Source organism: Sorex araneus, chromosome 2 (genome assembly GCF_027595985.1).
Source record: "Sorex araneus isolate mSorAra2 chromosome 2, mSorAra2.pri, whole genome shotgun sequence".
Lineage (NCBI taxonomy): Eukaryota > Metazoa > Chordata > Mammalia > Eulipotyphla > Soricidae > Sorex > Sorex araneus.
Genome location: NC_073303.1, coordinates 176,277,653 through 176,305,500, shown reverse-complemented (window position 1 = coordinate 176,305,500; position 27,848 = coordinate 176,277,653). Strand labels below are relative to the sequence as shown.

At 34.5% G+C, this 27,848-nt stretch overlaps 1 protein-coding gene across 2 annotated transcripts in view; it reads right to left on the bottom strand.

The window, feature by feature from the left end:
- Nucleotides 1-27,848, bottom strand: part of ROBO1 (roundabout guidance receptor 1) — a 1,139,823-nt gene that overhangs the window by 527,283 nt on the left and 584,692 nt on the right. Inside the window, exon 3 of one of the 2 annotated variants that reach the window (XM_055125437.1) lies at nucleotides 14,855-14,938. The exons of the other annotated variant lie outside the window; for it this stretch is intronic. Coding sequence (XP_054981412.1) covers nucleotides 14,855-14,938 — 84 coding nt within the window. The remainder of the gene's footprint in view (nucleotides 1-14,854; nucleotides 14,939-27,848) is intronic. 2 annotated transcript variants of the gene reach the window in all.

Here is a 27,848-nt window from a genome sequence, read left to right as displayed (position 1 = left end):
AAGGTTATAAATGTCAATTTGTATTTATTGAACTCCTGCTGCATATATGGTTCTGAGAAATATTTATTTTGGAGGGATGGATTGTCTTAGCCAGTTACAGGAAAGGGGTTCTTAGAGTTGTTTATTTGCATTAAATTCCTACTTGTTTTGTTTCCGTTAAATGTATAGGTAGTAAATCTCTGGTTACCTGGAAAATATCATACATTTACTTATTTATGGAAACAGATTGCTATGCACTTAGATGGTTACCTTATTTAAAATGAAAACAGCAAAACTACTTGAAAAATACTCTGTTCTAATAATTATTTCTTTTTTAAAAAGCAAATATTTAAAATAAAAATAACTTGCCATGTAGAGGAAAGTATCTTTTATTTGTTAGTCACAGAGTATCTAATAGCCTATAAATCAGGTTTACCATATTTACTATTTATGAGATACCTCTGGGAAACATAAGTGTATATTTTTATTAGAATCTACTAGTGCAACTCATTTTTATTATTGTGATGTCACATTCTTAGGGTTTCATTAAATTAGCAACATTTTTAATGAACAGTAAATGCTTCAGAGTTTTTTTCCCCTCTCAATATGCAAATATTGCCTGAGGAAACAGGACAAATAATTCTATTTTAATCATTGAACAACCGGAAAGAATGGATTTCTATTAACATTTTACTTGTGTATTTCCATAAATTCAAATCAATAATTAATTGTAATTAGCACATCCATTATTTTAATAATGAGTCATATTTGGCCCAGAAAGATAATATAGCAAGTAAGGTGCTTGCCTTGCATGTGGTATGCTGAGTTCCTTGGCATTCCAGGAATTATTCCTGAGCCTAGTCATGTGTGGTCCAAATACAAACACACACAAAAAAAATGAGTTATTTTTGCAAAGGTCCAATTCTAAAGAGATTTTTAAACATCCAGTTTTTGATTACTTCTGAATAAGTATGAGAGATCTTAGAGTAAAATAAAATTTAATGATTTAAAGTGGGCTGGAGCGATAGCAGGGCATTTGCCTTGCACGTGGCCGACTCTGGTTCTATTCCTCTGCCCCTCTTGGAGAGTCCAGCAAGCTACCGAGAGTATCTCGTGCCCACGGCAGAGCCTGGCAAGCTATTTATCCGTGGTGTATTCGATACCCCAAAAACAGTAACAGCAGGTCTCACAATGGAGACGTTACTGGTACCCGCTTCAGCAAATCGATGAGGAACAGGATGACAGTGACAGTGACAGTGAATTAAGGTAGAATAATTCAGTTAGAAATATTAGTCATAGATTAAAATATAGCATGACAAGTAAATATATAATATGCAGGGACTGGAGAGATAGGACAGTGCTAACTGTGATCCCTGACCACAGCCAGGTGTAAGTGCTGAGCAATGCTGAATTTACCCTCCCACACTGAAAAAAAAAAGTGTACATAATATCATGACAATTAGAACATATCTGTAATCTTCATGTTTATCATATGAAGTACGTAATCTAGTACATATCAAAGTACTAGATTACATTAGATGACATGGAAAATCAAATATTATAGTCACTAACAAAGCTATCATCTTGAAATAAATCCCCCTCAAATATTCTTCTCCCTTCACATTCAGCATCTACCCCTTGAGTTAATTTTCTAGATCTTCTTAGATAAATTACCCAATAATCCAACTCAAACACAGCTCAGCGTTTACTCCTGGCTTTCTTCTCAAGGATAAGTCCCAGCAGGGGTTGAAGGAGCATATGCAGCCATCACTCCCAGGTTGGCTGGGTGCAAGGCAAGCACCCTACTTGCTGTATTATACCTCCAGCCTCATACTTATAATTTCAAGGTAAAATTGCAAATTTTACTGTTATATAAGATTTCACAAATGAAGAAATTTCCATGAAAGTGTCAATGGAGAAATGGAGAATTGCCTCCCCTTTCTCTTTCTTTCTTTCTTTCTTTCTTTCTTTCTTTCTTTCTTTCTTTCTTTCTTTCTTTCTTTCTTTCTTTCTTTCTTTCTTTCTTTCTTTCTTTTCTTTCTTTCTTTCTTCTCTCTCTCCTTTCTCTCTTTCTCTCTTTTCTCTCTCTCTCTCTCTCACACACACAAACACACAAACACACATACACACACATTTTGACAGCAGAGATTTTTCAGAATCAGAATGGTTAGATAAAAGAGGAACTCCATAACTATGACTGAAAGGGTCCTACACAAAAACCAAAATATACTTTTTTTTTCCACGCTGGTGATAAACTAAGATTTCATGCATGCCAGGAATGTTATTTGATTCTGAGTTACATTACTGGCTCACACAAAGAGCAAACATATTAATTTTAAAAAATAAAATAGGGACTGATGAATTTCATATCTTGTCATCATATAGTTTATCAAAGGAATTGTAATAAAAATTGCATATTAAATTGAGTATATGAATCAAGGAAGAATATAAATATAAAATCCATTTTATTAAACACAGCATAAATTATGTTTCCTAAGTTGCAATTTATTTTTAAGTACAACTTTTTAATTTTTAATGAAATTTTGAATTTGTCTTGTGTTGCAAGAATTGTTCATTATGATTACATATGGATAATGAGAACTGCTTGCATATTAAAATGTCAAGGGTTGTTTTATTTTTACTCTGGGATTTTTTTTGTAAATTAGGAGTTATTACTTATAAAATCATTAAAACTTTGTATAAGTAAATTTTAGAAGTTGGCTGACATTTTGATTGCCCAAATAAATAAAGCTGATTAACTGACATATTTGTAATACTCAGTTTTAAATACTACTTTAAAACTACACACACTTATACATATATATAATATGTAAATATATGATTTGGGTGAAATGAAAGCTACAAAACAAGCTAAGTTGAAAGAAGAAAATAATTTCTTAATTTTGACAAAAATGTTTTAGGTACAGGAGAATACTGCAACTGTGTCTATAAAATTAACTATAATATATTTCTGATAAAAGCAATAATTTTTGCTATATACATACTTTTAACTCTATACCAGAAGTACTCTGGTACTTAAGTTCATGTTTTGTTTAAAGGCTACAACTTTGTTTTAAGTTAGATTAATTGATTCTAAGATCTGCTTACTAATCAAATCTAAGTGACTATAGTGTGAATGATGAAAAAAATGAAGGACTTTTATCAATTATCCTTCCCCCACCTTAGGATTATAGGAGTTATTCCATCTGTATAAAGGTATTATTTATGTAATATAAGAGAACAGTGAAAAAATTATAGTTACTTGTATAAAAATATACACCTTTGTAATTGAAGTGCAGTCTAATTTTAACTTTTCCTATGCAACTCACTTTTCCACATTATTTCTCTTAAATATCAAAGACAGAATTCTAATATTCATTAAACTAATATGAAAATTAATAATCTTAAATCATGTCATTTGATTTAAATTCTTGAGGTTTTAGGTTACAATAATTTCAGAAGTTGGTTTCATTATTTCTGTTTATTTTATTTTTATTTTTAATTTTTTTTTGCTTTTGGGTCACACCCAGCGATGCACAGGGGTCACTCCTGGCTCTGCACTCAGGAATTACCCCTGGCTGAGCTCAGGAGATCATATGGGATGCTGGGAATCGAACCTGGGTCGGCCGAGTGCAAGGTAAACGCCCTACCCGCTGAGCTATCACTCCAGCCCCTATTTCTGTTTATTTTTACTTTAACAGTAAAGACAAGAATTAGTTGAGTATAAATCTTAATTTCTTGTTATGGAAATTTTTTACTTATGTAACTGCTATTGTTAATGGAAACTCTAGGCAGAAATAGATGAAGGAGAATCAGGTTAAACCTAGCAGGAATTATGTATATCTTCAAGACTCAGGGACTAGTGTGTACTGTCTCTGGTTCACTCAGAATGAAGTCTTGGTGCAAGCATACCATGAATAGTTTGACAGATCCACTTAAGAATGTTTACACTAATGAACATTTCTGTGGCAAACTCTAGAAAGGTAATTAAATTCTGTGTAGTTTTTTATTTGTGACAGGACTCTTTATGTCTCCACTGGCTCTCTTTTCAGTTGAAAACATTTCAAAAGCAAACTGCAATTGAATAAAAAGAATACTTCATAGTTTTACTCAGGATGATATACTGTTTATATTTTAAAACATATTTGTGTATTATAGTATACTATTACTTTTGACTTTTCATATATTTAATATCTATCATTGAGTCTTTTGCTTCTTAAAAACAAAACAAAATCAGCTTTAGACATGCACTGTTTTCAGATTAGATCTTTAAAAACTAAGGTAACCATTGATCTAAATGATTAAGATCCAAACACATTAAAAGCGTGTTTTTTAAGATTTAAATCTTTAACAAAAGATCCTTCTCCTCCCCATAAAAATTATTTTAATATTTTTTTAAATTTAGTGTGCTTTCTGAAAATTATGATTAAAGACAGATATTACCATAAACTAGGACAAATATATCATATATTTAATAGAATCTAATAGATTCATTTAAGATTTTGATGCTAGTTTCTTAAAACTTTCAAATTTCAAAATATAAAATATTTAATACATGCAGAAAATCATGCAAATACATTAGACACATCTATTCATTTGATTAACTAGCCACTAATACTTGGTCAGATTTTTATTCTTCTTTTCTGCTAATTGTGGAGAGCTAAGTGGTGGAGAGCAAATCCAAGATCTTACACATGCAAAGCAAGCGGGCTTACCACTGTGCTGGCCCATTTAATTTAAGAAATGGTTTCGCTACGTTCCTTTACTTGTCTACTCCTTCCCTTTTGCGAGATTTCTAGAATATTAAAATTACTGTTTTTATATCTTCAGTTTTTGTAAAACATTCATATTTTTATATTTTACTACACATGTATGGTTCTTTATCTGCAAAATCAAAGTGTTATAGTTATAAATTGATATAGCATTATAATTAGTTCTCAGAAATTTTATTAGAATCAATGGAACAGCGCAGGCAATAAAATTGAGTAGACTTCTGCCAAGACTCCAATGTGAAAGATTGATTTGGGGGAGAGTGAAAAGCCCTTTATATAACAGTTATTATGAAGTGTTCCTTTTTTCTCTGTGACCTTTGTTTCCCACTTGTATAATCATTTATACGGAAATTCATTAGACTGTTCCTGAAGAGAAACACTAAAGGCTATATAAGTATCCATGGGTTAATTGGATAACTGAGGTAATTTGAAAGCTTATACATGCTGACTTTGCAATTATTAATAATACATGAAGCTAACTGCAATAAACCCCACCTTGGGATGGAAGGAACTGAGAAAAGAGGCTAGATACTGTGAATATGATTATGGAAAATGAAGAAAAAGGCTTTTTATCTCTGTTACCCCCAGTTTCCTCATCTGATATATTAAAACACATTTTGTCAGGTACATCTTGTCAGGCTATATGAAGATTATACGAAACCATGCGCAATAAACAGTGCTAAATGCCCATAAGCTCTAAATAATGAGTATTGAGTTTGGTACATTTTTTAGGTTCAGAAATCTTAAGTCAATCACTTATGGGCATACCTGGAATTACTCAAGGACTTTTTGTTCCTAAGTTGCCTCTTGATGTCCCCTGACCCCTTGCTTCTTGACTGGGATATGACACCTTCTCTGCAAAACTTAAGAGGCTTATCCAAAAGTTATTTTGGATACCTCACTCCTTTTTATTTCTACTAATTTTATTTATTTTAGCACCTGATAGCTTGTATTAATTTCCTTTCTTTGTAAAATAACCAAACAATTTCTGCTTGTTTGGAAAACAGGTCACACATGCAGCAGATAAGTGCTGCCAGTTCTCAAGGATGAGAATGCATGATCTTCGGAGTCACCTGCTTGATTTCACGTGAGTAAGCTATAAACATAATAAGGGAAAATGTCCCTAGGAATATGGGGTAAAAGGCAACTGAACATTACCATGAGATAGCATTTGTGGTAACCTATGAAGAAATGTCAATTAATCTGATCTTGCATGGTCAGAGGAGTGAAAGACTATACTATAACTACTTCAGGGCCTCAAGGCTTGTGCTTGATGACTGTGGAAAATTGATGGAATCTGTGGCATTGAAGTGCTCAAGTTTACCTAAACTCATTTAAACCATTCACTGCAGTTTTCAACTTCCTGAGAATTCCTAAAGAGTGTTCTAAATTTTCACCTAATTACCTGCAGAGTGAAAAATCGGACACAATTTCCATCATGTCAAAATTACAGTTCCTAATCCCAGAAGAGAAAGACTGCTACCTATTGTCAATTTATATCAAAAGAAAAGTGGAGAACAGCTATAAGATATGTTTCTAAATGTGTCTGACTGACAAAAAATAAAAACAATTTTCAAATGGCCATATTTTTATTACTGTGGGAACATCTAGCAGAGTTTCTAATTCAACTGCAAGTTTGAGTTGCTGGCAGTGGGCAGTGCTGTCCTGAGTCTAGTGTGGAATTTACTAAACTGAGAATCAAATAATATGTTTAATAAATAAATTTTTATGACTGAACTTCTCTGGCATGTTGGGGAAGGAATTTCTATGTGTATTAAGGAATTGCAACATGAGTAGTCCGAATCAAGATGTCCTTTAAGAATAAATTAGTGCAGATAATAATTTTTTTAAAAATAATTCATATATCAACTTAAATGCTAAAATAATATTAGTATCTTGGATACAGTAGATGGAACAAAATACAATTTTTTTAACCATTTTGGGTCACACCCGATAATGCTCAGGGGTTACTCCTGACTCTGAACTCAGAAATTCCTCCTGGCAGTGCTCAGGGGACCATATGGGATGCTGGGAATTAAACGCATGCAATCTAACCAACCTGTAACCACTGAAACTTTTCTGCATTACTTTTTTTTTTTTTTACAATTTCCAAGACTCCCCTTCAGTTATGGTACTACCAGGCTGGACTTAGTGGCCTATTATTGATGGGTCATTATTCCAACACATGACCCAGCAGGTCTAGAATACTTTTTAATTTAAAATTTAAATTAACCATCTACTTTCAGCACACATCTCCCATCTGACTGATTCCTTCAGCCATCATTTTCCTAGTGATCCCTTCTCTATTCCATCTGCCTTCTCCCCTCTGCTCTTGAAGCAGGCTTCCAGCTATGGGGCAATCCTCCTGGCCCTTGTATCTACTTTCCTTGGATGTCAGCCTCATGTTATGTTATTCTATACTTCACAAAAAAGTGTGTTTAAAATTTGACTGCTAATGTATTAAAAGTCACACGTGGCTTGCATCTGTAGTGTGCATTGCATTTCTATTGGGTAACACTGGTATAAAGGGATTCAAAGGTGTGTGTGTGTTAGTTTATTACTTGTGACCTACATGACTCATCTTTTCACTTTGTTTCCTGAAAATTCCCAAAAGACTAGAACAGGGCATTTGGTATCAAATTCAAAAGAGGAGCCCCTACGTTTTTGTGAGGCACTGAAGCATGTTTTCTCTGTATGGGTATAAGTTGGGAAGCACAGTCACTGGGATGAGCTCTCTAACTCCAGATGATTTGATTCTGTAATGGCCCTGGACAAACATTAGCAATCCAATCAGAGAGAAAATAAGAATGATTTTTTCCACAGTCCATGGATTCCAGGGAATATTTGGGGGTAGTCTACACATAATGACATTCTAGGACTCAAATAATTGTTAATAACCAAAGGATATTTAAATTTTAAATTAAAAAGTATTCTAGACCTACTGAGTCATGTGTTGGAATCATGACCCATCAACCATAGGCCACTAAGTCCAGCCTGGTAGTACCATAACTTAAGGGGATTCTTGGAAATTGTAAAAAAAAAAAAAGTAATGCAGAAACATAGGTAGGGTACTTGGAGTACATGGGTACTAACGGAGGTAACAGTATCATCAAAGCTGTAGCTGCCAATCAACAAAGAATGGGTGCTTTTGGGGAGGGAAGTCCGTCTGGAGGATGCCTAAGGACAGAGGTAGAGTATCATGGGCACTAAGGTGGCAAGGGTGTGATATAACTTTGTATATATCAATAGCATAGACTCTTGAACACTTTTGTAACCTTATCATCTAAACTACAATTTTAAAACATTTTGTACTATATTGATTAAATACTGACAGCTTAAATGGTCTTAGTTTCCTCACCTACACACACACTCACACATATATATAATATATAATATAAATATATAAATATATATATATTCTTTTTGGGTCACACCTGGCGATGCACAGGGGTTATTCCTAGCTCTGCACTCAGGAATTACTCCTGGCAGTGCTCAGGGGACCATATGGGATAATAGGAATTGAATCCGGGTTCCCCGCGTGCAAGGCAAACGCCCTACCTGCTGTGCTATCGATCCAGCCCCTCCTCACCTATATATTGATTTGTTGAGAATTTATAATACTTTGATCATAAATGATAGGATGCAAAGGTATTGATTTTTGGGCCACACCCAGTGATGTACAGGAGTTATTCTTGGCTCTGCACTCAGGAGTTAGTCCTGGCAGTGCTCAGGGGACCATATGGGATGCTAGGAATCGAACCCAGCTCTGTCGTGTGCAAGGCAAATGCCCTACCCGCTGTGCTATCGCTCCAGCCCCAAGGTAGTGTAGAAAAGAGTGGACAAGAGTTTAAAAATGTTTAGGATCTTGTTTAATAGAAGCTGTTTAGCAGTGTTTAGAGATGAGGAAGATTGAGAAGGAAGAAATCTGGGGGGGGGGGGGAAGTAACCAGGAAGTAATGAGTGAACAGGCATCAGGGCTTTAGTTATATTGATGATATCAGTGAGTGGTATAGTCATATATCCAAAATACTGACTCAACATAACTGAAAACATGAGATCTAACCAACCTGTAACCACTGAAACTTTGTTATATGCCTGTCAAGTTGACTGGCAGGGATAGGGTGGAGCTTGGGGTAGGGAAGGACTATGGGAACACTGGTGGGGGCAAGTTGACATTGGTGGTGAAATTGGTGTTGAAGTATTTTATGCCTAAATATCAACTTTCAATAACTTTGTAAATCACATATTTAATAATAAAAGAAAAATTGGAAAGCAAAACAAACTCCTTCGCACTTTGAGAATTTAGAAAGAGCTATAAGCTCTTTGCAAAGGAAGTGACAAAAGAACTAAAAGTTTGGAAGAAAAAGATAAGAGATTTAATGAATCAAAGTGGTCACAGACAAACTAAAAGTTTTTCAAGGAAGACAGAAGAAATGGGTATGCCTATTAATTTTTCTGTAACTGAAATAAGTGAGCTTACAATTTGAAAAGGACGATCTAATACAAAATATACTCATTCAGAAGAAAAACTGTATGAACATACAGATTAGCCGTCCCAAAGAACATATAGTTAAACTATTTTGTTTTCTGATTTTAAAACTTCAGTATGATGTGCTTTCCAGGAACTATGCTTCTATTAGAAGGACAAACCATGAGAGAAAAACATAATTTCTAGGAAATAGAAGAGCCAGCATGAAAGAGTAATGAAAAAATTTCCAGGTCTATTCTATTCAGTTTAGGACACAAAGGCTTTTAAGAGAACTGTCTGGAGAAACTCCAGATGGTGGAATATTTGGATATGCCGAAATACGTAGAATGATTACTAATGAAAGTATGAACTTAGAAAATGAACAATCTTGTACTAAAAGAGAAATGCACTTACAGTAAACAATATTTTTTGAGGAAGATTTTCTTAAAGAGAAATCAGTATTCTCTATTAATTTAACAAAGTAACTGAATAGTAAAAAGTAGGGAAACTTTACTACATAATGTCTAAAACTGAAAAATCAAAAGGCATTTGTTGATGCATAGCATTTTTTTTAAATAAAAAGAAAACTTCTACCAAAAGAAACCACTAATGGTTTAAGTAAAGAGGTTACTGAGGGGAAGAAAGTTTAAAGAAAAACATAAAGTAGAAATCTAGTGGCTTTGTTTAAAACTTTTGTCTTAAATGATTTTAAAAAGTACATTAGTTATTGTGATAATAATGACCCTAATAAAAGAAATTAAAAAAACCCAAAAACATTAGTCAGTAGAGTTGTGCTTGCATAGAACTGTAGCTAATTTATTTAATTTTTAATGACACAATGGAGGTTATAACAACCTCATTAAAGACCTTTGGTTTGGAATTTGAAATATATTTTGGACCATTTATATTCTAGAATACTGAATCAGATGTTAGATATTGATACTGCTGACAATAGCATCTTCCAACAAGGATTGTTATAAGGATTAAATGAGTTTCTAAACATGCAAAGAGCTTAGAAGGCTGCCTTACCTACATGAAATAATAAATGCTCACTATCAGTAAGAAAACATAAATTTAAAATTCGCACATACCAGAAGACAGTTTCTATTTGACTGTCATCATAAAGGTATACAATGAAGAACACAGTGGCAGAAGAATAGTCATAAAATAATACTTACCTATTGAGATTCTAAAACATGGAATAATGCATGACTTGGGAATTACTGTTTGGAGCAAGCAGGCAAATATATAAATTTCTTTAGTATATTTTTCTATAAGAGAGTATGTATTTTATTTTTTTCTCTAGAAAATTGCCAGCAAACTTTAGTTGGTGATAGATTCACTAAGTAGAAGATTCCATCGTCTCAATTTGAAATTACCTAAAATTTCTCATGTTGCATGACTATATACTTAACTGGAATGGACAGTGATATGATTTTGATAATTGTTCATTTTTAAGGCTTTAAAACATGCATCTTATATTTTATCTCAATATGTTATGGTATATTAAACCAAATAATTTTATTTTACTTTTTACAATACGCTACTGCAAATATGGGTCTTAAAAGAGACCTATGGAAATGAGAAAAGTTGTCTTAGTTTTAGTGAAGGGGGGCCCAAGAAAGTATTATAGACATCACAAAGCAAGTTTATGCTTCCTAGTCATAAGAATAATGCATAGGGGCTGGAGCAATACCATAGCGGGTACGGCGTTTGCCTTGCACTTGGACAACCCGGGTTCAATTCTCAGCATCCTATATGGTCCCCTGAGCACCGCCGGGGTAATTCCTGAGTGTAAAGCCAGAAGTAACCCCAGTGCTTCGCCAGGTGTGACCCAAAAAAGAAAAAAAGAAGGAATGATGTATAAATTTACTTCATTTTCGGTTGGTTTCTAGAAAGATTAAGAATACTGCTAGAATGTTTTTAGTTCCCCACTAACTCTCAGAAAAATTCTTGTGTCAGTATCACTGTATCACTGCATCACTGTCATCCCATTGCTCATTGATTTGCTTGAGCGGGCACCAGTAACATCTCCATTCAACTGATTATCTATATGTGTACTGGTTATATGTACGTATTTAATACTTTTAGATCTGTTATTTACTTTTTACTTGTTTTACTATATATTACTTGTCTGAAATACACTTATTATATATACATATGTAGTATATGTATCTGTGTATGCAAAATATACAAAAATATATACAAATACCTCTCAATAATTTCATAAATATACTCTTTTTAGAACCTTATTAAAATTATTGCATATTCAGAATCTTGGACATATATATCTGAACCCTCAATATGGTGATTTGAAACCCTACTTTATTTTTTTCTTACAATAAAAGCTGTGAACTGCTAAATAATCCCCAATATTTATGACACACTTGGTTAAACAGGAAATGGGCTCGTTCTCTGTAAATAATGCACAAGTCCACTTTAATTGCACTCAAAGTGCCACCTTAGAAATTATTTTGCATTCATTGATTAGTAGGAGGTAGACTGAAATGTTTTCAAACCTTATATAGCTTGGTAAGAAGAAATCAATCAATATATGTTTCTTCTCTGAATTCATATTATCATTTTATTCTGGGTCTTTCAATAAAATCACATGCAATTTTGGTAAGCATGGCATATATACAATTATTAAAAAGGAGACATTATTAATGAGAATATCATTTTGATTATATAATGTATAAAATAAGTTTATGTGCATGATATGAGACACAATTTGGTTTTATGAGTCAATTTGATGGTCTTGGTCACAAATAATTTTAGTAGTAGAGTGGACGTTATAGTCACAAATTAACTTGTAGTGAGAATGAGAATTGTAATAGTGGAAAAGGGAGAAATGGAATTGTGGGATGCAAATCTTAATGTAGATCTTATCTTCTTTTGGGACTGTTTCATGTTGTCCAAAATGCTTTTCAGAATAGTAAAAATTCCTTGGGGAAATATAGGTATATATCTATATATACATATATATGTCTCTGTGTCTATATACATATGTACATATGTATATATGGAAGTATATGTGTGTATATATATACTTTCATACATATGTATTTGTGTAAAGAAGTCTCAATTAAGTGAAGCAACATGTTCTAAAATGTAAGCATATGATGTATGCAAATTGCACTATAATTTCTCTATATTATGCAAAAAATTGATCCACAAACTACAGCTGATCATACTAACTTTCATGTAAGTTTATCTTATGATGCCTACCAATAAGGGTTAATTGCTTTGTATATTCTTTCCTTTGCTTAATATTTATATTTTATTTCAGACAATTTTCTATATTCAGGGTTACTCTTTAGACATAATAAGCCATAAGTAGTTTGCATAAAATATGTAAAAATGTTCTTGAATAGATAGGCCATCTCATTTCACTCTGAACTGAATTATTTCCTCCTAAAAGATTCTGTCAACTCATTTATGTGTGATCATAATAAAGAAAGTCTCACAGACACATACTTACAAACACAAACAACCACATCAAAGTTATCCACACACATTCACACAAAAGAAAAGAAAATCTGTTGGCAGTTTTCTAAATTACTTTGTTTAGTACTTCAACTTCAGATCTAGAGATTGTGATCTTTATAATTATTATAGGAGACAACATTCTATTGTATATTTCTCACTTCTAGTGGAGATTTTAAAGAGCATAGAAAGAGTGAAGATTCAATTTGAATGAGACACAAATAGCATGTTTAATTCATGTAGTAGAAAAGAGATTCCTGAATAAGAATTTACTGAAAAAAAAACATACAGAATAAACTTTCTTTGATATAAGAAAGTTAAAAATTTCTTTGATATAAGAAAGTTAAAAATTACAATTTTAGTAATACGAATATTCAAAAGATTGCTTTCCAGTCACTTTGCTTTAGAAGTGCTGCTTTAATTAGATCCCTTATGTTTATTATGTTTTTTTACCGCGTATTAATTCACCTAATGAAATGTTTCATAGCTCAATCAGATTGCTGATTAACCCAAGATGATAAAAAGTAGAAATGAACAATTATAAAAGATTGTGTTTAGTCTTAGATGCACTAGGATTTAAGTTTCCTTAATTTTACTCTTCCACATGCTATGCATTGGTTAACTATAATATACCTAAACTAAATAAAAGTCAACACTTAGTTTATTCAAACAACGCATTGTTTAGATTGGGTGAGAGTGAAATTGGAACTAGAATGGAAATAGACATATATCAAATGTGAATAGCCATGCTAAAGAGCACTAAGTTGGGTATCATCCATTCATGGTATGAACGTCATGGAATTTATGGTATTAAGAAAGGACATTTAAAAGTTTTTAAGTAGCTTTCTAGAAAAGTATTATGTTAAGTATCTAACTATCAATAGACTTTGATTTGCTGACTTTTCCATCTTAGATTTTTACATTGAAAGGTAAGGTAAAAAGAATATAAAAATGCATGATCTATAAGACAAAATAAATATAATGAACTATAAAGATTCTTATAAAGCTGTTGTTCATTTTTGTAACTATTCCAAGTTTTTAAAGCTTACATTATGTAGACAGGGGATAACATTTAGAAAATACTTTCTATAAGGATAGTGAGGATTCCCTGAAAATATCCTCATTAGATCACTATTTCATACCAAAATGAAATCTTTCTATTGGACTATTCTATTTTTAATATTAGTCACATTAGACTATAATGAGTAACTGAATTCCCTATTATTTCTATCTTCAATGTCTACATCCACCACAGATCGTTCCAACCACCCCCAATCTTTCTACTGCCCACTCTATACAACTTAGCACGTTGTATGGAGAATTGTGCTAACAAGAGCTAATTATAATAAAATAGCAAATAATTGCCAATACATGACCTATATTATAACATGATCAGAATCAATGTGTTAGATGAGATATCTTTTGTTTTTACCTTTAAAATTTTGTTCTTGTAGCAGGCCTATATGTTTAATTTATGCAATTATACTTATGGCTGTATTCATATATAAAAATTCCTCAGGAATCATTTATATATCCCAGGATGACTGTTCTTAGACATCTATATATGAACTGTTTCCAACATTTTCAATTAGTTAATGTGCTATCTTCCTGCGGTGTACACATGCAATAGGCAATAATTCTATGGCAAGCACAATTCTCTGGAACAAATTTATATTTATGATATGCATCTTTCTGTTAAGAGTTTGCTTTCTGTTGTTTATAAGATGCCAAGTGTGACCAAAAAACTACAGTTAATTTTGAAACTCAATTACCTGCCAGTCATCCTTGATTTCATTTGGTAGCTATTGAGTGAAATAGTAAATATCTGAGTAAAGGTTACCCTCTCAGCATACTTAGCAACATCAAAGTTTCAGGAGGATGAACAATGTGCAATAAACAATATGTGTTAAAAATGGAGAAAAACACATGCAGTTTTCATGTGAAATTTCTTCCCCCAGTGTATTCCCCTGAGCAATCTGACCTCCCGGCTGAAGAATGAAGACTTGAGAAATGAGGACAAGAAATAGCCGTGGTGGTTAGCCAGCAACGGGGATGATGAGATCATTTTACACAGGTGGTTGATGACGGATGGAGGTGGAGGCATTTGGGGAAGAATGGATAGTTGGAATTTGGGAAAGAAACACTCTACCTGTGTAGCCCAGCGAATTGTCATCGTTATCAGAGGTGGGGATGGGCGTCCCGTTGTCGGTCCCCCTCTCTAGGTCTTCAGGGTCTGTCGAAAACAACACCAGAGCTGCTGATGGGGTCACAGAAGTAACAGTAGTTGCCATTTCGATCACAGCATGTCCAGACACAAGTAAATCCACATGTGACAGAAAAACACACAGGGACAACACACAGCACACGTCCGCCTGGCCTCTCCTGCCGCACAAAAAGCCCTGCGAGAGTCTCAGCATCCTGCCTTGGGGGTCTCCTTCGCCTTAATTTCCCTAATTCTCTGCTCTGCCTGCACCTTTGGTGCACTTCAAAGCCAGCGAAGGGCTCTGACTGCCCCGTGTCAGGCCGCCAGCGCGGACTGAGGGAGCATATGAGCATATGGAGGAGGGAGAGGGCAGGGAGGCTGAATGCTGGCATTGCTAATTTCCCACCTTATTGTTAATCAAAGCTATTGACTGTGATCACTCCCCATCATCGCTTCATCTCCTGCCAATTACAGACTCAGGGGACTTACCTCATATGGGTGTGTGTGTGTGCGTGTGTGTGTGTGTGTGTGTGTGTGTGTGTGTGTATCTGCGCACTGGAAGGAGGTATACAGGGGGGGGCAATAGGGTCTTGTCACAAGCTAAAACTGTCAGAATCTCCTGAGCAATAGTGGAGAAAGTGGTGCCACATTAAGAGCTTTCAGAAAGGAACGACCGGCCTCCTCATCAGATTAATAACAGTTATTCTTAACGAACGCATACAGAAAACCGCACTTTGTTCTTTGGAGGTTGAATATTGAAAACCAGTTCAAATCATCTGAGAATGTCCATCAAACGTTATCTATCGATTCTTATCTTTTTTTTTAAATAAAAAAAATGCCCTCCTTATGCTTTTTAAATTTCTCATTAATTTCTGACTGTAGAATTTCAGAGATGGCATTCAATGTAAAGGACACTCAAGTTGAAATCATCCAAAGGCAAGTAGCAGTATTCACGTACAGAGAAGCCCACAGGCGCCGTTGCTAATTTCACTAGTGCCCGGTAGATGCTCCATGTCATATCTACATATTAGGAAAATTGGAGCAAGGTCTCTTGTTTCATTCCTGATAAGCAGACACAGACAAAATAAAATCCAAGAGGGTCCTTCCGAAATTGAAAACCAGAGAGCCATAGGTCATTCCAGTTGCCATGCGCCAGCAGGCTTTTTATCACCTGAAACATCTACGGAGGATTTCTTGGCGTGAGAGTGAAGAAGTGCAGCTGTTTACTTGAGGAAGAAAGTCTGTCGCTTAGGAAGCAAGTGCACAGGTAATAACTCTCTACAAACATCACAGGGGTCATTAATTTTGTGTCTCCTCTTTTTTTTTTTTTTAAAGCTCAGTTGTCGCATTTTGTCTTTGCCCCAGCTATTCAGGGATGATTTAGAAGATTTTAAAGAGGAAAAGCAAACTCACATAAGTCTGCTTTGTGGCTCTTTCACAAACAGCATATGCATGAACTTATCTCCCTGCCCTCCCTCTGCCACAATCCATGTGTCATATAATTAGTCCGATGAAGCTAAAAAGGAGGGAGAAAAAGGGCTCAGATCTGTGTGTACTAAGAGAATGATGCTCATTGTGCTGTATTTATAAGACCTCCTCAAACATCCCTGCTTCTCCAGCTCTGGCGGTTGCCACATTTGTCCTTAAAATCAACCCTGGAAGTGATATAGCCGGGAAGGGGGTGGGGGCCACTTACTCTGCCTCTAGCCTGTTCACTTATTTGTATGCACACATTGTTTAAGGTGGTTGGGAGTCACACCAACGGAGAGAATGGAACGCAGGCATTTTTGTGTATTTTGTAGCTGTGTTAGAACAATGTCCTATCACAAATCAGTTAACTTTACTCTGGCAAAGTAATAAAAAACAAGATAGCTTGATTTAGAAAGATCACAGAAGGTGTTTATGCAAATACACGGAGATGTTTTTAAAGGAACAACTTCTACTGACTCACAATCTTGTTGTTAAGTTACAACGTCATTTGAGTTACCTTAAATTTTTAGACAGTTTTTAGTAAGGAAACAAACTTTTCAATGGAAACACTTTTAAGTTATGCTGGAACAGTTTTTTTATGTATTATGCACATAATGACTGTTAAATACTATGAAAATTAATCCAAATTTGTAACATGAACCAAGTCACTCTATAGATTATCAAGATTTTGAAAAAGATGTGTGTAACCTTTATTATTAACCATTGCTGGGAATAAGGACATTTATTATAAAACAATGGAAATGAGGAAAGAGGGTCACTATCTCTTGAATCTTGAAATGAGATACCTGTATTGGTTTAAATTTTCATTTCTGTTTATATTCATCTCTCTTCTGGCCATTTTTAGAGCTCAGGAAGAAGAGTCTTGCATTAACAAATGAATCTTACCACATTCTGTAATTTCCTCTCTACCTAATAGCACCTTTATTTAATACTATGATAAAAGAACACGATGGAAAACAAAATATGACTAAACAAAACTTCGTTCATTTTTCTCCTTCTTTCTCTATTCTGCAAACATCATTTTAGGGCTCAAGAGTACTACAGCACTAGATAAAATTTGATTTCTGACATCACATGGTTCCAGGCGGTGCACAGCTTGAACCTTATGTTCAAGCACTGATTAGAAAGACCCTCAACCTGACACCTACAAAAACCTCTTTGCCTCCACAGAAAAAGAAAAAAGAGATAATTTTAACAGGAAATAACTCCCGATTCACTGCATTGGGTTTGGCAGGCAGAATGATTCAAGGGACTTCAAAAGTTATTTATTTACATTTTTTTGTTAACTAGACTTGATGATGTGTGTCATGGAAAGGAAATAATGAGCCAAGAGACTCTTTGATGTTTAGTGTCTGAGAAAGTCTTTTTGTACCCCAAGTCTAAACATAGGCCCAGCCTGATTTGAAGTGGGTTTGGCTGTAATTGCTCAGAGCTATCCTCAGGTCTAGAAACACACTCACTGGGACAAGGGAGATGATTTCTCTATACCTCTCCCCTATCAGAAGGTGAGTTCTGAAAACCAGACATATTGTTTCACAGGAAAATACCTTCTACTCTAAACTGGGTCTTTAATATTGAGCAGTTAAACATTTTATGTTTTTCTAAAAAATGTACCCTTTACTTACATTTCAATAAAGTTTTATTGATTTCTTATAGGTTTATAATCCTGTAAAATTTTGAGATTACAATGGCAGTTATGTCTTTTTACACCTTTAAACCTTCTGTCAGTCCTCCTTCCCTCCCTCCCTCCCTCCCTCCCTCCCTCCTTCCTTCCTTCCTTCCTTCCTTCCTTCCTTCCTTCCTTCCTTCCTTCCTTCCTTCCTCCCTTCCTCCCTTCCTCCCTCCCTTCCTCCCTTCCTCCCTTCCTTCCTTCCTTCCTTCCTTCCTTCCTTCCTTCCTTCCTTCCTTCCTTCCTTCCTTCCTTCCTTCCTTCCTTCCTCCCTTCCTCCCTTCCTCCCTCCCTCCTTCCTTCCTCCCTCCCTCCCTCTCTCCCTCCCTCCTTCCTTCTCTCCCTCCCTCCCTCTTTCCTTCCCTCCCTCCCTCTTTCCTTCCCTCCCTCCCTCCATTCCTTCCTTCCTTCCTTCCTTCCTTCCTTCCTTCCTTCCTTCCTTCCTTCCTTCCTTCCTTCCTTCCTTCCTTCCTTCCTTCCTTCCTTCCTTCCTCCCTCCCTCTCTCCCTCCTTCTTTCTCTCCCTCCCTCCCTCTTTCCTTCCCTCCCTCCCTCCCTCCCTCCCTCCTTCCTTCCCTCCCTCCCTCTCTCCCTCCCTTCGTCCCCTTCCTGCCTGCCTGCCTTCCATGTTTTTAAAAAAACTTTATGTAAAGCTATACAACTTTAATAGTAAACTAAACGATAAACATGGAACATGTTAATATGTATAAAATCTTTACTGGGATTTCTCCAATCTGTATGGCAAAACACAATGATAATTTTTTGTCACTGCCACTGTCACTGTCATCCTGTTGCTCATTGATTTGCTGGAGTGGGCACCAATAACATCTCAATTGTGAGACTTGTTGTTACCGCTTTTGGTATATCAAATACACCACGGGGAGCTTGCCACACTCTGCCATGCAGGCAAAATACTCTCAGTAGCTTGCTGGGCTCTCCGAGAGGGGCGGAGGAAAATAACCCGGGTCGGCTGTGTGAAAGGCGAATGCCCTACCTGCTGCACTATCGCTCCAGCCTGGTAATTTTTGTATTAGAAAAAATTCAATATTGCAACTATAATTAAATCATTCATTTGGACAAGCACCAACAATGGATATACATATAATAGGTGTAATGTATTTGTATGTAAACATATTTCAAAGTGCCAGGGACTATTTCAGAATTTATTTGCTAACTATAGTGGGGGGATATACGTGTATAATTAATCACCACCTGAACTCAATATCACTAATAGTGGGTAACACTTTACTCAAGTAAGACCAAGAATGGGAAGACAATGGTATTACAAAATGTTCAGTAACCTATGAATGTCTTTATTAGTGTCTGATTAAATTCAGACATGAATCTATCAAGTCTGAAGATGCAAATTATAATCTACAGAGAAAATTAATAGTCTTAGTATCATACATGAAAAATTAAGGAAGTATATTATCTCTACCTTTCAAATGATTATTAAAAATAGTTCTGATAGACTTAAACAAAATTATATAATAGCAATAATATTATATATTATGGAAAACATTTCAATGAATAAAGACTGAGTAACTTTCTCTATAATGTGTAGCACTAATATATGCAATACTTCTCTTTCACTAATGGTATTATCTAATAGCCCATATTATTTTGTAGCACAAACACTCATATTTGTATTACCATTTAGTTGTTATTTCTTGGAATTGTTCTTTGTTCAATAGTAGCTAGTGTTACACTGTGGAAGTCCAAAAATCTAAGGTAGAAGTCTATTATTTAAATGCATCTTTTATTCATTTATTTTTAATTTTTAATTGACTTTTCAACTTACAGCTCCAAAATTGGAGTTTTATTTATGCATCATTTCTGTCATATTCAATTATAAACATATACCTCAAAATAATAATAGTTTTTTTCATTTTTGCCCTACTGTAAAGTGTCAAGCTGATTTCTTTATAGATTTGCATTATCACTGTGCAGGGCTTTGGCATTAATTGACATTTTGAAGATGACCATTAATAAAAGATTAGGGAAAAGCAAATGAATATAAACTACTATCAATATAAGAATTGTGTTCTACAAATTGGATCAATTCTTATTGATTCTTTCCTACTAATCAAGAGGAATGCAGGGAATTGGTACTTGAAGTGGAGTACTATGAACATTTAATTAGAACCTAGGAAATGAATTGCAAAATTAAGTACAAAAACTATGTGTGTGAGGCTTTAAATTTGTGTCACAAATCTGCAAGATCAAATTAAAGTTAATTTAAACTTCAACTTTACTTATGAATGGTTACAATAATTGAGAGCAGTACATTATTTTTGCCCCGCTCTTTTAAAATGAGACTTAAGGGAGATATATGAGCTGTGTTGTAAAGATGGAGAGAAAAAAGCATCAACCAGCAAATATTTTTAAGTATCTGCTATTTTAAAACATTCTGATAAGAAAATTTAGGTTAAATTTACAATAAAGACTAAATGACTTCTTTAGAGATCTACATATTATAGAAAAATAAATATACTATCCATTTAGTAATATAATTATGCTGCAAGGTAGTGAATAAAACCTACTTTTTAAACATCAATAGGATAGCATCAAGTGAGTGTGAATCTGCTCTTTTTTGCTATAAGAAAATGAAAGATGCTTCCTTATAATTTTTTCAAAAACAGAAGAATCATTACCATAATCAGAGGTTCACAAAATTATTTGGCCTATAATCCCTTCCTCAGTAAAAGAATTATCCAGTGCCTTCCTATATTACTGACTTCTTTAAGCAAGTAAATAGAAAACCCCATCACACACATGCCTTGGATCCTTGTCCAATGCACCCAGGATTTCTACTGTTCCCTTGGATTGTTCCAGTTTCTTGCGTGCCCATCATGGGAATGACTGATTGTAGTGATCTACAAGAATAATAATTGCTAGGAATGTGTTTAGAAAAAAATCAATCAAAATATTAAAATTGGTGTAAGGTGTGCATTCAAAGAAATTTTTAGTGATTAGATAATTATAAATTGGAAGTCTTTATGATTCAATATTTTGAGAAAAAACAGAGTGACTTATTATTTAACTAAACTAATCTGTGTTAGAGTAGTTAAGTCCTACTTGCTGTACTAATATGGTATTAAATAAAAACAGATTTTTTACAGTGATTTCAAAATTTATTATGGTTCTTCTCATTTTCTGGTTTAGGTTATTGGCTTACTGAATAAATTAAACATTAAGATGGAGAAATGGAAACCATAGTTATTAGATACATATATTACCTATTGCTTTAGTCTATTTTATATAAATTACACAATTTTATCTTTATAAGCTTTATCATAAAATTCTTGATGTTTATATAATGGTCATAATCATAATCATCATTAGACTTCTCTTTATCAACATTCTTCCTTTGGAGATGTGAAAATAAAGCTGAGAAATTTCTCTGGCCTCTGTCACAAGACTTGCAAATAGTGGATTTGAAATTTGATTGCAAATGATTTCTGACCCAAACACCTCCTCTTTCCATATACCCCATGGCTTCTCTTTACTCATCAATCTCTTTCTAAGAAGTGAATGGAATTTCAATAGTATATAAGAAATGGGGCACAGGGTAGTGATTTGTTTCCAGTTGCTGAACAATGAGATTGGAAAATTTCACAAATCTATTTCTGAGCTTCATTAAGTCTAACACCAGGGCATCCTCACTGTCTCTGTTTAAAGACACAATAGAATAAAGTAGGTAATATGGTAGCCATTTTTATGTTAGTCACATATAATAAGATATTATTAAGTGAGGGGTTTAGTGTTTTAAAATTACTTTTCCATACATATTTAATTATAGATTTGAGATCTTAATTACTAACTATAAAAATGTAAATTTAGATTCTATTTCTTACATTCAGAAATTTTTTCTTTAACAACTGAGATCTACCTTTTGGCATAAACTTAAGAACACTTCAAACAGTATATATCTTATCCCAAACTCCAAAAACAGTGCTAAATTAAGATTAGCTAATCATACATTTTGTTGAGTAATAGAACAAAAGACAAAACTAGTTTTTGGTGCATAATGTTTAAGATAAGGGTCATCTTTCTCAAAAAATGAATATCAATAACTTCATTATTAGGAACTATGTACTTTATTTGAAATTATAATTATTATAAATCTAGTTCAAAACCACACAATAGTAATTTATATTGCCAATGGAAATATATATTTATCCCCCACTCCCTATGTAAATATACTTACAAAGAAATGATTAGAGCTGGAGAGACAGTACAATAGATAAAGTTTTGCCTTGAATTTGCCTGATCTGAATTCCATCCCTGGCACCATTTATTCCACATAAGTTCCCTTAAATACTGCCACAAGTGATTCCTGAACACAGAGCCATGATTAAGCCCTAGTCCTGCTAAATATAGACCAAAAGTCAAAAGTGAAAAAAAAAAAAAACAATTTCATTTAACTTAAAACAGAAGTTCTACTTAAAAAGAAATATTTAGAATATTTATCTTTGATTAACTAAATAAAAAGGAAATTAATTGAATCTTAAAAGTGAAAGATTTACTATGAATAAAAAATATTGCAAGGTTAATATATTGCATTTTTGGTTCTGTGAGCTCCCTTTTATTTGCATAAGAGACAGGAGTAAGCCCTCTGCACTACAAAGTTTGGTCCCAAATAAAACAACCAAGCAAAACAAAAATATACAGCTATAAGTGTATCCTGATTTAAATAAATGAAGTACAATTTTGTGAGAGGCTTCTTTCTCTAAAAAACTGAAGTGATGCAATATATTCATTTGGATTTATTATTTGATTGTCAAATGCCACAGTCTATTTTTGAATAAAAAATATGTTACAATTTGAGAAAAATGGCACAATATTAGCATGAAAATTCTGTTTTGTTTGTTCCCTTTTGCGGTAGATCCGGTTATACCAGACTGATAAAATCTGGTAAAAGAATAGAGATCTAATATACACTGAAGCAAAAAACATTCAAACCACTGATATGCGTGCATTATATATGTACATATACATATGTGTATAACAAATTAATATAAAATGTTACTAAATATTAGGGGATACATACACTAATGGATAAACCTGTGAATGAAGAGAACACAAATGTCAAAGAAAAAGGCTTTTAACTTATTTATATTCTACCTAATTTGACAAAATAGATATAAGTGCCTTTTGTATGGCAATAATATTATTGGTGAAGAAATTCTTATAATATTAAAACCATTTACCTCTAGATCTCTTCTAGCAGAAAGTGACAAAGTAGAACTCTTATATTGGGAAAATTATGTTTCAGATAGATAACATGTTTAAACTCTGATGCCTGTAATGTTTGTTTTAAGAAAGTCATAGAGGTTTTCTTGAGAATAATAAGAGATGATCACTTTTTTATATAATTAAAAACTCAGCCAGTGGTCCAGGCAAATGCTATATTTATTCAAAATATAGTCCTTATTAAGTCCTTATCAAGTCCTTATTAAGATCTAATGTGGCAGAAACCTTGGTGGGCCGTAATTTAATCTATAGAGATGTGTCCCCTTGAACTTTATCAGTGATAGTTAAGTTCGTTTATTTTACTAATATTTCTGGCTTTCTCCAGCTGTTGACTTTTGATTTTGTTTTTGTTCTCCACTCACTTTGCCCTGGTATTCAATGGTTTTATTTATTTTTTTAATTGTGCTTAGAATCTGCGACTCTTCCATCCCCTTCCAGTCAAAGCATATAGTAACTTCAACATAGGCCAATTAAATGGTACTTGAAGTTAGCCAACAGGTGGGCCACAGCTGCACTTGCTGTAGGAACAGATACATACAGCTTGCATATTCAGGAAAAGCATAACACAATGATTATACCTGAATTAACGGAGTATGGTTCTATTATACTAAAATAATGTATATTTGAGGAAGAAATAGAACCAACCAACTTTTATAAAGGTAGAAATCTAGTTTTTGACATATGGTGATTTTCTTTTTTTTTTTTTTGCTTTTTTGGTCACACCTGGCGATGCTCAAGGGTTATTCCTGGCTCTGCAATCAGGAATTACTCCTGGCGGTGCACAGGGGGCCATATGGGATGCTGGGAATCGAACCCAGGTCGGCCGCATACAAGACAAATGCCCTACCTGCTGTGCTATCGCTCCAGCCCGGTGATTATCTTTTAAGTTCTGATTAGACCTTCAGACCTTCCTGATCTGTGACTAATGCTCTTTTCTCTGAACATAAAAAATTAATACCAGTTCTCTCAAGTATGTTAATAAAGCATGTTTCCAAGAACTGGTGCCAATGACTATGCTGAATAATATACAAGTGCAAGTCACAATTGGTTAAATTCAGGTGAAGTATCAAAACATTTTCTCCATGGGGATGGAGGGATAGCACAGCAGGTAGGGCGTTTGCCTTGCATGTGGCCAACCTAGTTCGATTCCCAGCATCCCATATGGTCCCCTGAGCAACGCCAGGTGTAATTCCTGATTGCATGAGCCAGGAGTAAACTCTCAGCATCACCAGGTGTGACTCACTTCCCCCCACAAAAAGCAAAACAATTTTTTCTCTGCATCTAAATCACTAAATTAGTATATATTATTATATTATTATTTATACAATCAATATATTGTGACTCTGGACTTTCCCATTTTGCCCCCCACCCCCGTGTCTTCCTTTATATGATAGAATAATAGTACCTGTTTCACACAAGAGCAATGAGGACTGAAAAAGCAAATATTTGTAAAGACTTTACTATGGTTCCTGGTACCCAATGAGAAGTCAATAAAATTGTGCTATTCCATTAATCTAAATTGGAGCCATTTAAAATAATGCCTCCAATCAGTGCTCAGTGGGTTCCAGGGACATTTGAAAAGACATTTGACCAATCAGGCTGGTAGGTTCAAGCTATTGCTTGGCAATGCAATGCTGTTATGACCCAGACATGCTAGGTCACTGGGCCACCCAGGCAATCTTCAGTGTGTCTAGGGCTACACCCTGCCATGATTGGGGGGGCCACATGCTGACAGGCATACAAGGCATGTGCACCGAAGTCCTGAGCTCTCTCCATGGTCCAGTTCACACTTCTTAATAAAGAAATTGAGTTTTTGTAGGGAAAAGTTACACAACGCATCAGTTAAAATGAAAGAAAAATAAATTTTGAAAACTCTCTTTTGTTTCTTTTATCATTATTTTCTCGCTACATGTCCTCAGTCCAATTTGGAAAGTCTAGCCCCCTTGAATTATTCAGGAAGATGTGCCATGCAGTCAACGGTTTAGACTTAGCTAGATTCCAAAAGCTGCTTTTGGTTTGTCGATTGACCAGGTCGATTTATTCGAACAGAGATGAATTCACTAGCTTTGTTTTTCATAGAAAATCACTGTAATCACTGTCATCCTGTTGCTTATCAATTTGTTTGAGTGGGCACCAGCAACGTCTCTCATTGAGAGACTTATTGTTACTGTTTTTGGCATATCCATATTCATAGAAAATAACACTTTGTATTATTGAAATTGCTCTGTGGATTTTTGCACTGAGTGGAAAGTTTTGATCCATCCCCAACCCCCAGCCCCACTCCTTCTGTGTAGTGATAGAAACAAATATTCAGTTCTTTAGAGAGAGGCAAATAAAGTCTGAAGCCTCTAGAAGTTGGGTTTCAGGTCATGTAATAACTGCCAGTTCCGCTTTCCTCCCCTCCCCCAGGGTCCCTTGAGTCGATGCCTCGGTCCATCTGCAACCATTAGGAGCATCTCTAAGGCTGCATTCACTCAAATGCTAAAGGGACAAATTTCCTCCATAGTCTCTTCATTGTCTGCTCCTTCTAACCACAGTCACGGTTTTGTGCTCTTCATTCTAATTGTGCTTTTGATTATTGGGGTCATTTTATGCCTTCAGCTCCCCAAAGGTCACAGGGATTAGCTGTGTCCAATCGAGGACCAGAGAGAGGCATGGAGGCTTACCCCCCATTCATCCACTTCCATTGATTTTCCCTCAGTGTGTGGTGGTTACCGCTTTCTTTTTTCTTTTTTTCCACTCTCCTGTGATGTGTTCCCTGCAGCCCCTCCTCCATTTAGAGGGAGACTGTCTACAGTGGTGGGTGTTTCCTAGAGGTAACGCAGAAACGCATCCATGCAGAAAACAGAGAAGCTACAAAAGCAGGCAACTGCTCACAAATCAGCTTCTACTTGATTCTTCTAATGCTTCAGTTTCCTTAGCTCAGTCACTCGACATTTCCCTTTCATAAAATTAAACCGGCCCATAAAATAGCAATGTCTTTCCTTACATGTTGCCACTGAGTGAAATCAGCTCTGTGCACAAATAACATAGAACTTACCGATTATAACTATGCGTATTAACATATGCACTTGATGCCATTTTCTCTACATTGCTGACTGACTTACTTTAAAAAAATTAACTTATCACCAGGACCAGTATTAGAATATTCTGACTTGCATTAGTAATTTTTAATGGGTAACTGCAACATTAATTTTCATAAGTACATTTATAGTAATCTGATATGTTTTGTTTACAAATATTGTTCCAAAAGAGACATTATTATTGTAAATTAATGGCAATTCTTGAAACATGATAATAAAAGCCACTATGTTTAAAGAATGTGTATCTGAATATCTGTGCAGGAGAGTTTTGAGCAATAAACACCCCAATAATTCCAGATATGTTTAAAATTATTAGGTCATTTATGTCATTATTCATATTCAAGAAAAAGTTGGACAATGTATTTTGTAGATATATTTTCTGGCCACCAATGCTTTTGGTACATAAAGTCTATAAGTGCTGTCATTTTAAGCCATTCTCACTAGATCCCTGTCTTTCTTTTTTGTTCTGATTTTTGTCCCAGGATTTAGTGTTTGAACCACATCTGACTGCACTCAGGATTACTTCTGGCTCTGTGTTCAGGAATCACTTTTGGTAGAATTTTGGGGACCATACTCAGTACTGAAGATCAAAACCAGGTCACTGCATGCAAGAGAAACACCTCCTCACTGAACTAACTTCCAGCCACAAAGATTTTTTTTTCAGTACTTTCTAATTGATGAGATTGTTTGCTTGGATCAAAAGAAAGATGTGAAAATTTATGACCTTTAAAAAAATAATATGGCCTCATAAGAGGAAATGAATTTTAGAAATTATATTGTGTATTCACAGTTAAATGCGAAGATACGCTATTGATGCACTTTCTCCTTCCTTTTCTATTTTATAATACGTATCTCTACACATGGAAATATGAGAATTGAATCAATATTTATTGATTCGATAGTGGCTCAAATATGGTCCTGTTTAACCATTTTAAGTCAAATATTTCTAATATTTCCCAAGTATTCAAAGTGGAGAAAGCCTAAGAGACCAATAATTAGATTTTTGCTTCCAATACTATAGCTGCAATATGTAGTTTTGATCAGTATATGTATGGAAAATAGATGAAAGCTTAATATAGTCACTAATACTCGTTGGAATTTTGTGACTGTTTTTAAAAGAGATCAGGATTTTTAAAGAAACACCTTTACGAAAAAAAGCAAAAGGAACTTGAAGTACTTATATACAGAATAAAATTTTGTTAAATTTTACATGCTGCCAGAATTATGGCAGGTATATATGAAAATTATTAGGAAAAGATATAAATCACAAATAAATATGATATCTCTTGATGACGAATAAAAGAAAAAATAACCAGAAGGAAATCTCAGTAATCTGTGACTAGCAATATTTGGCATTGGCAAATGTCCTCAGTATGCAATATAAAACTTTAAAACCATAAATTCAGAGTCAGAAATGGCTTTATGTTTACTATACATATCCA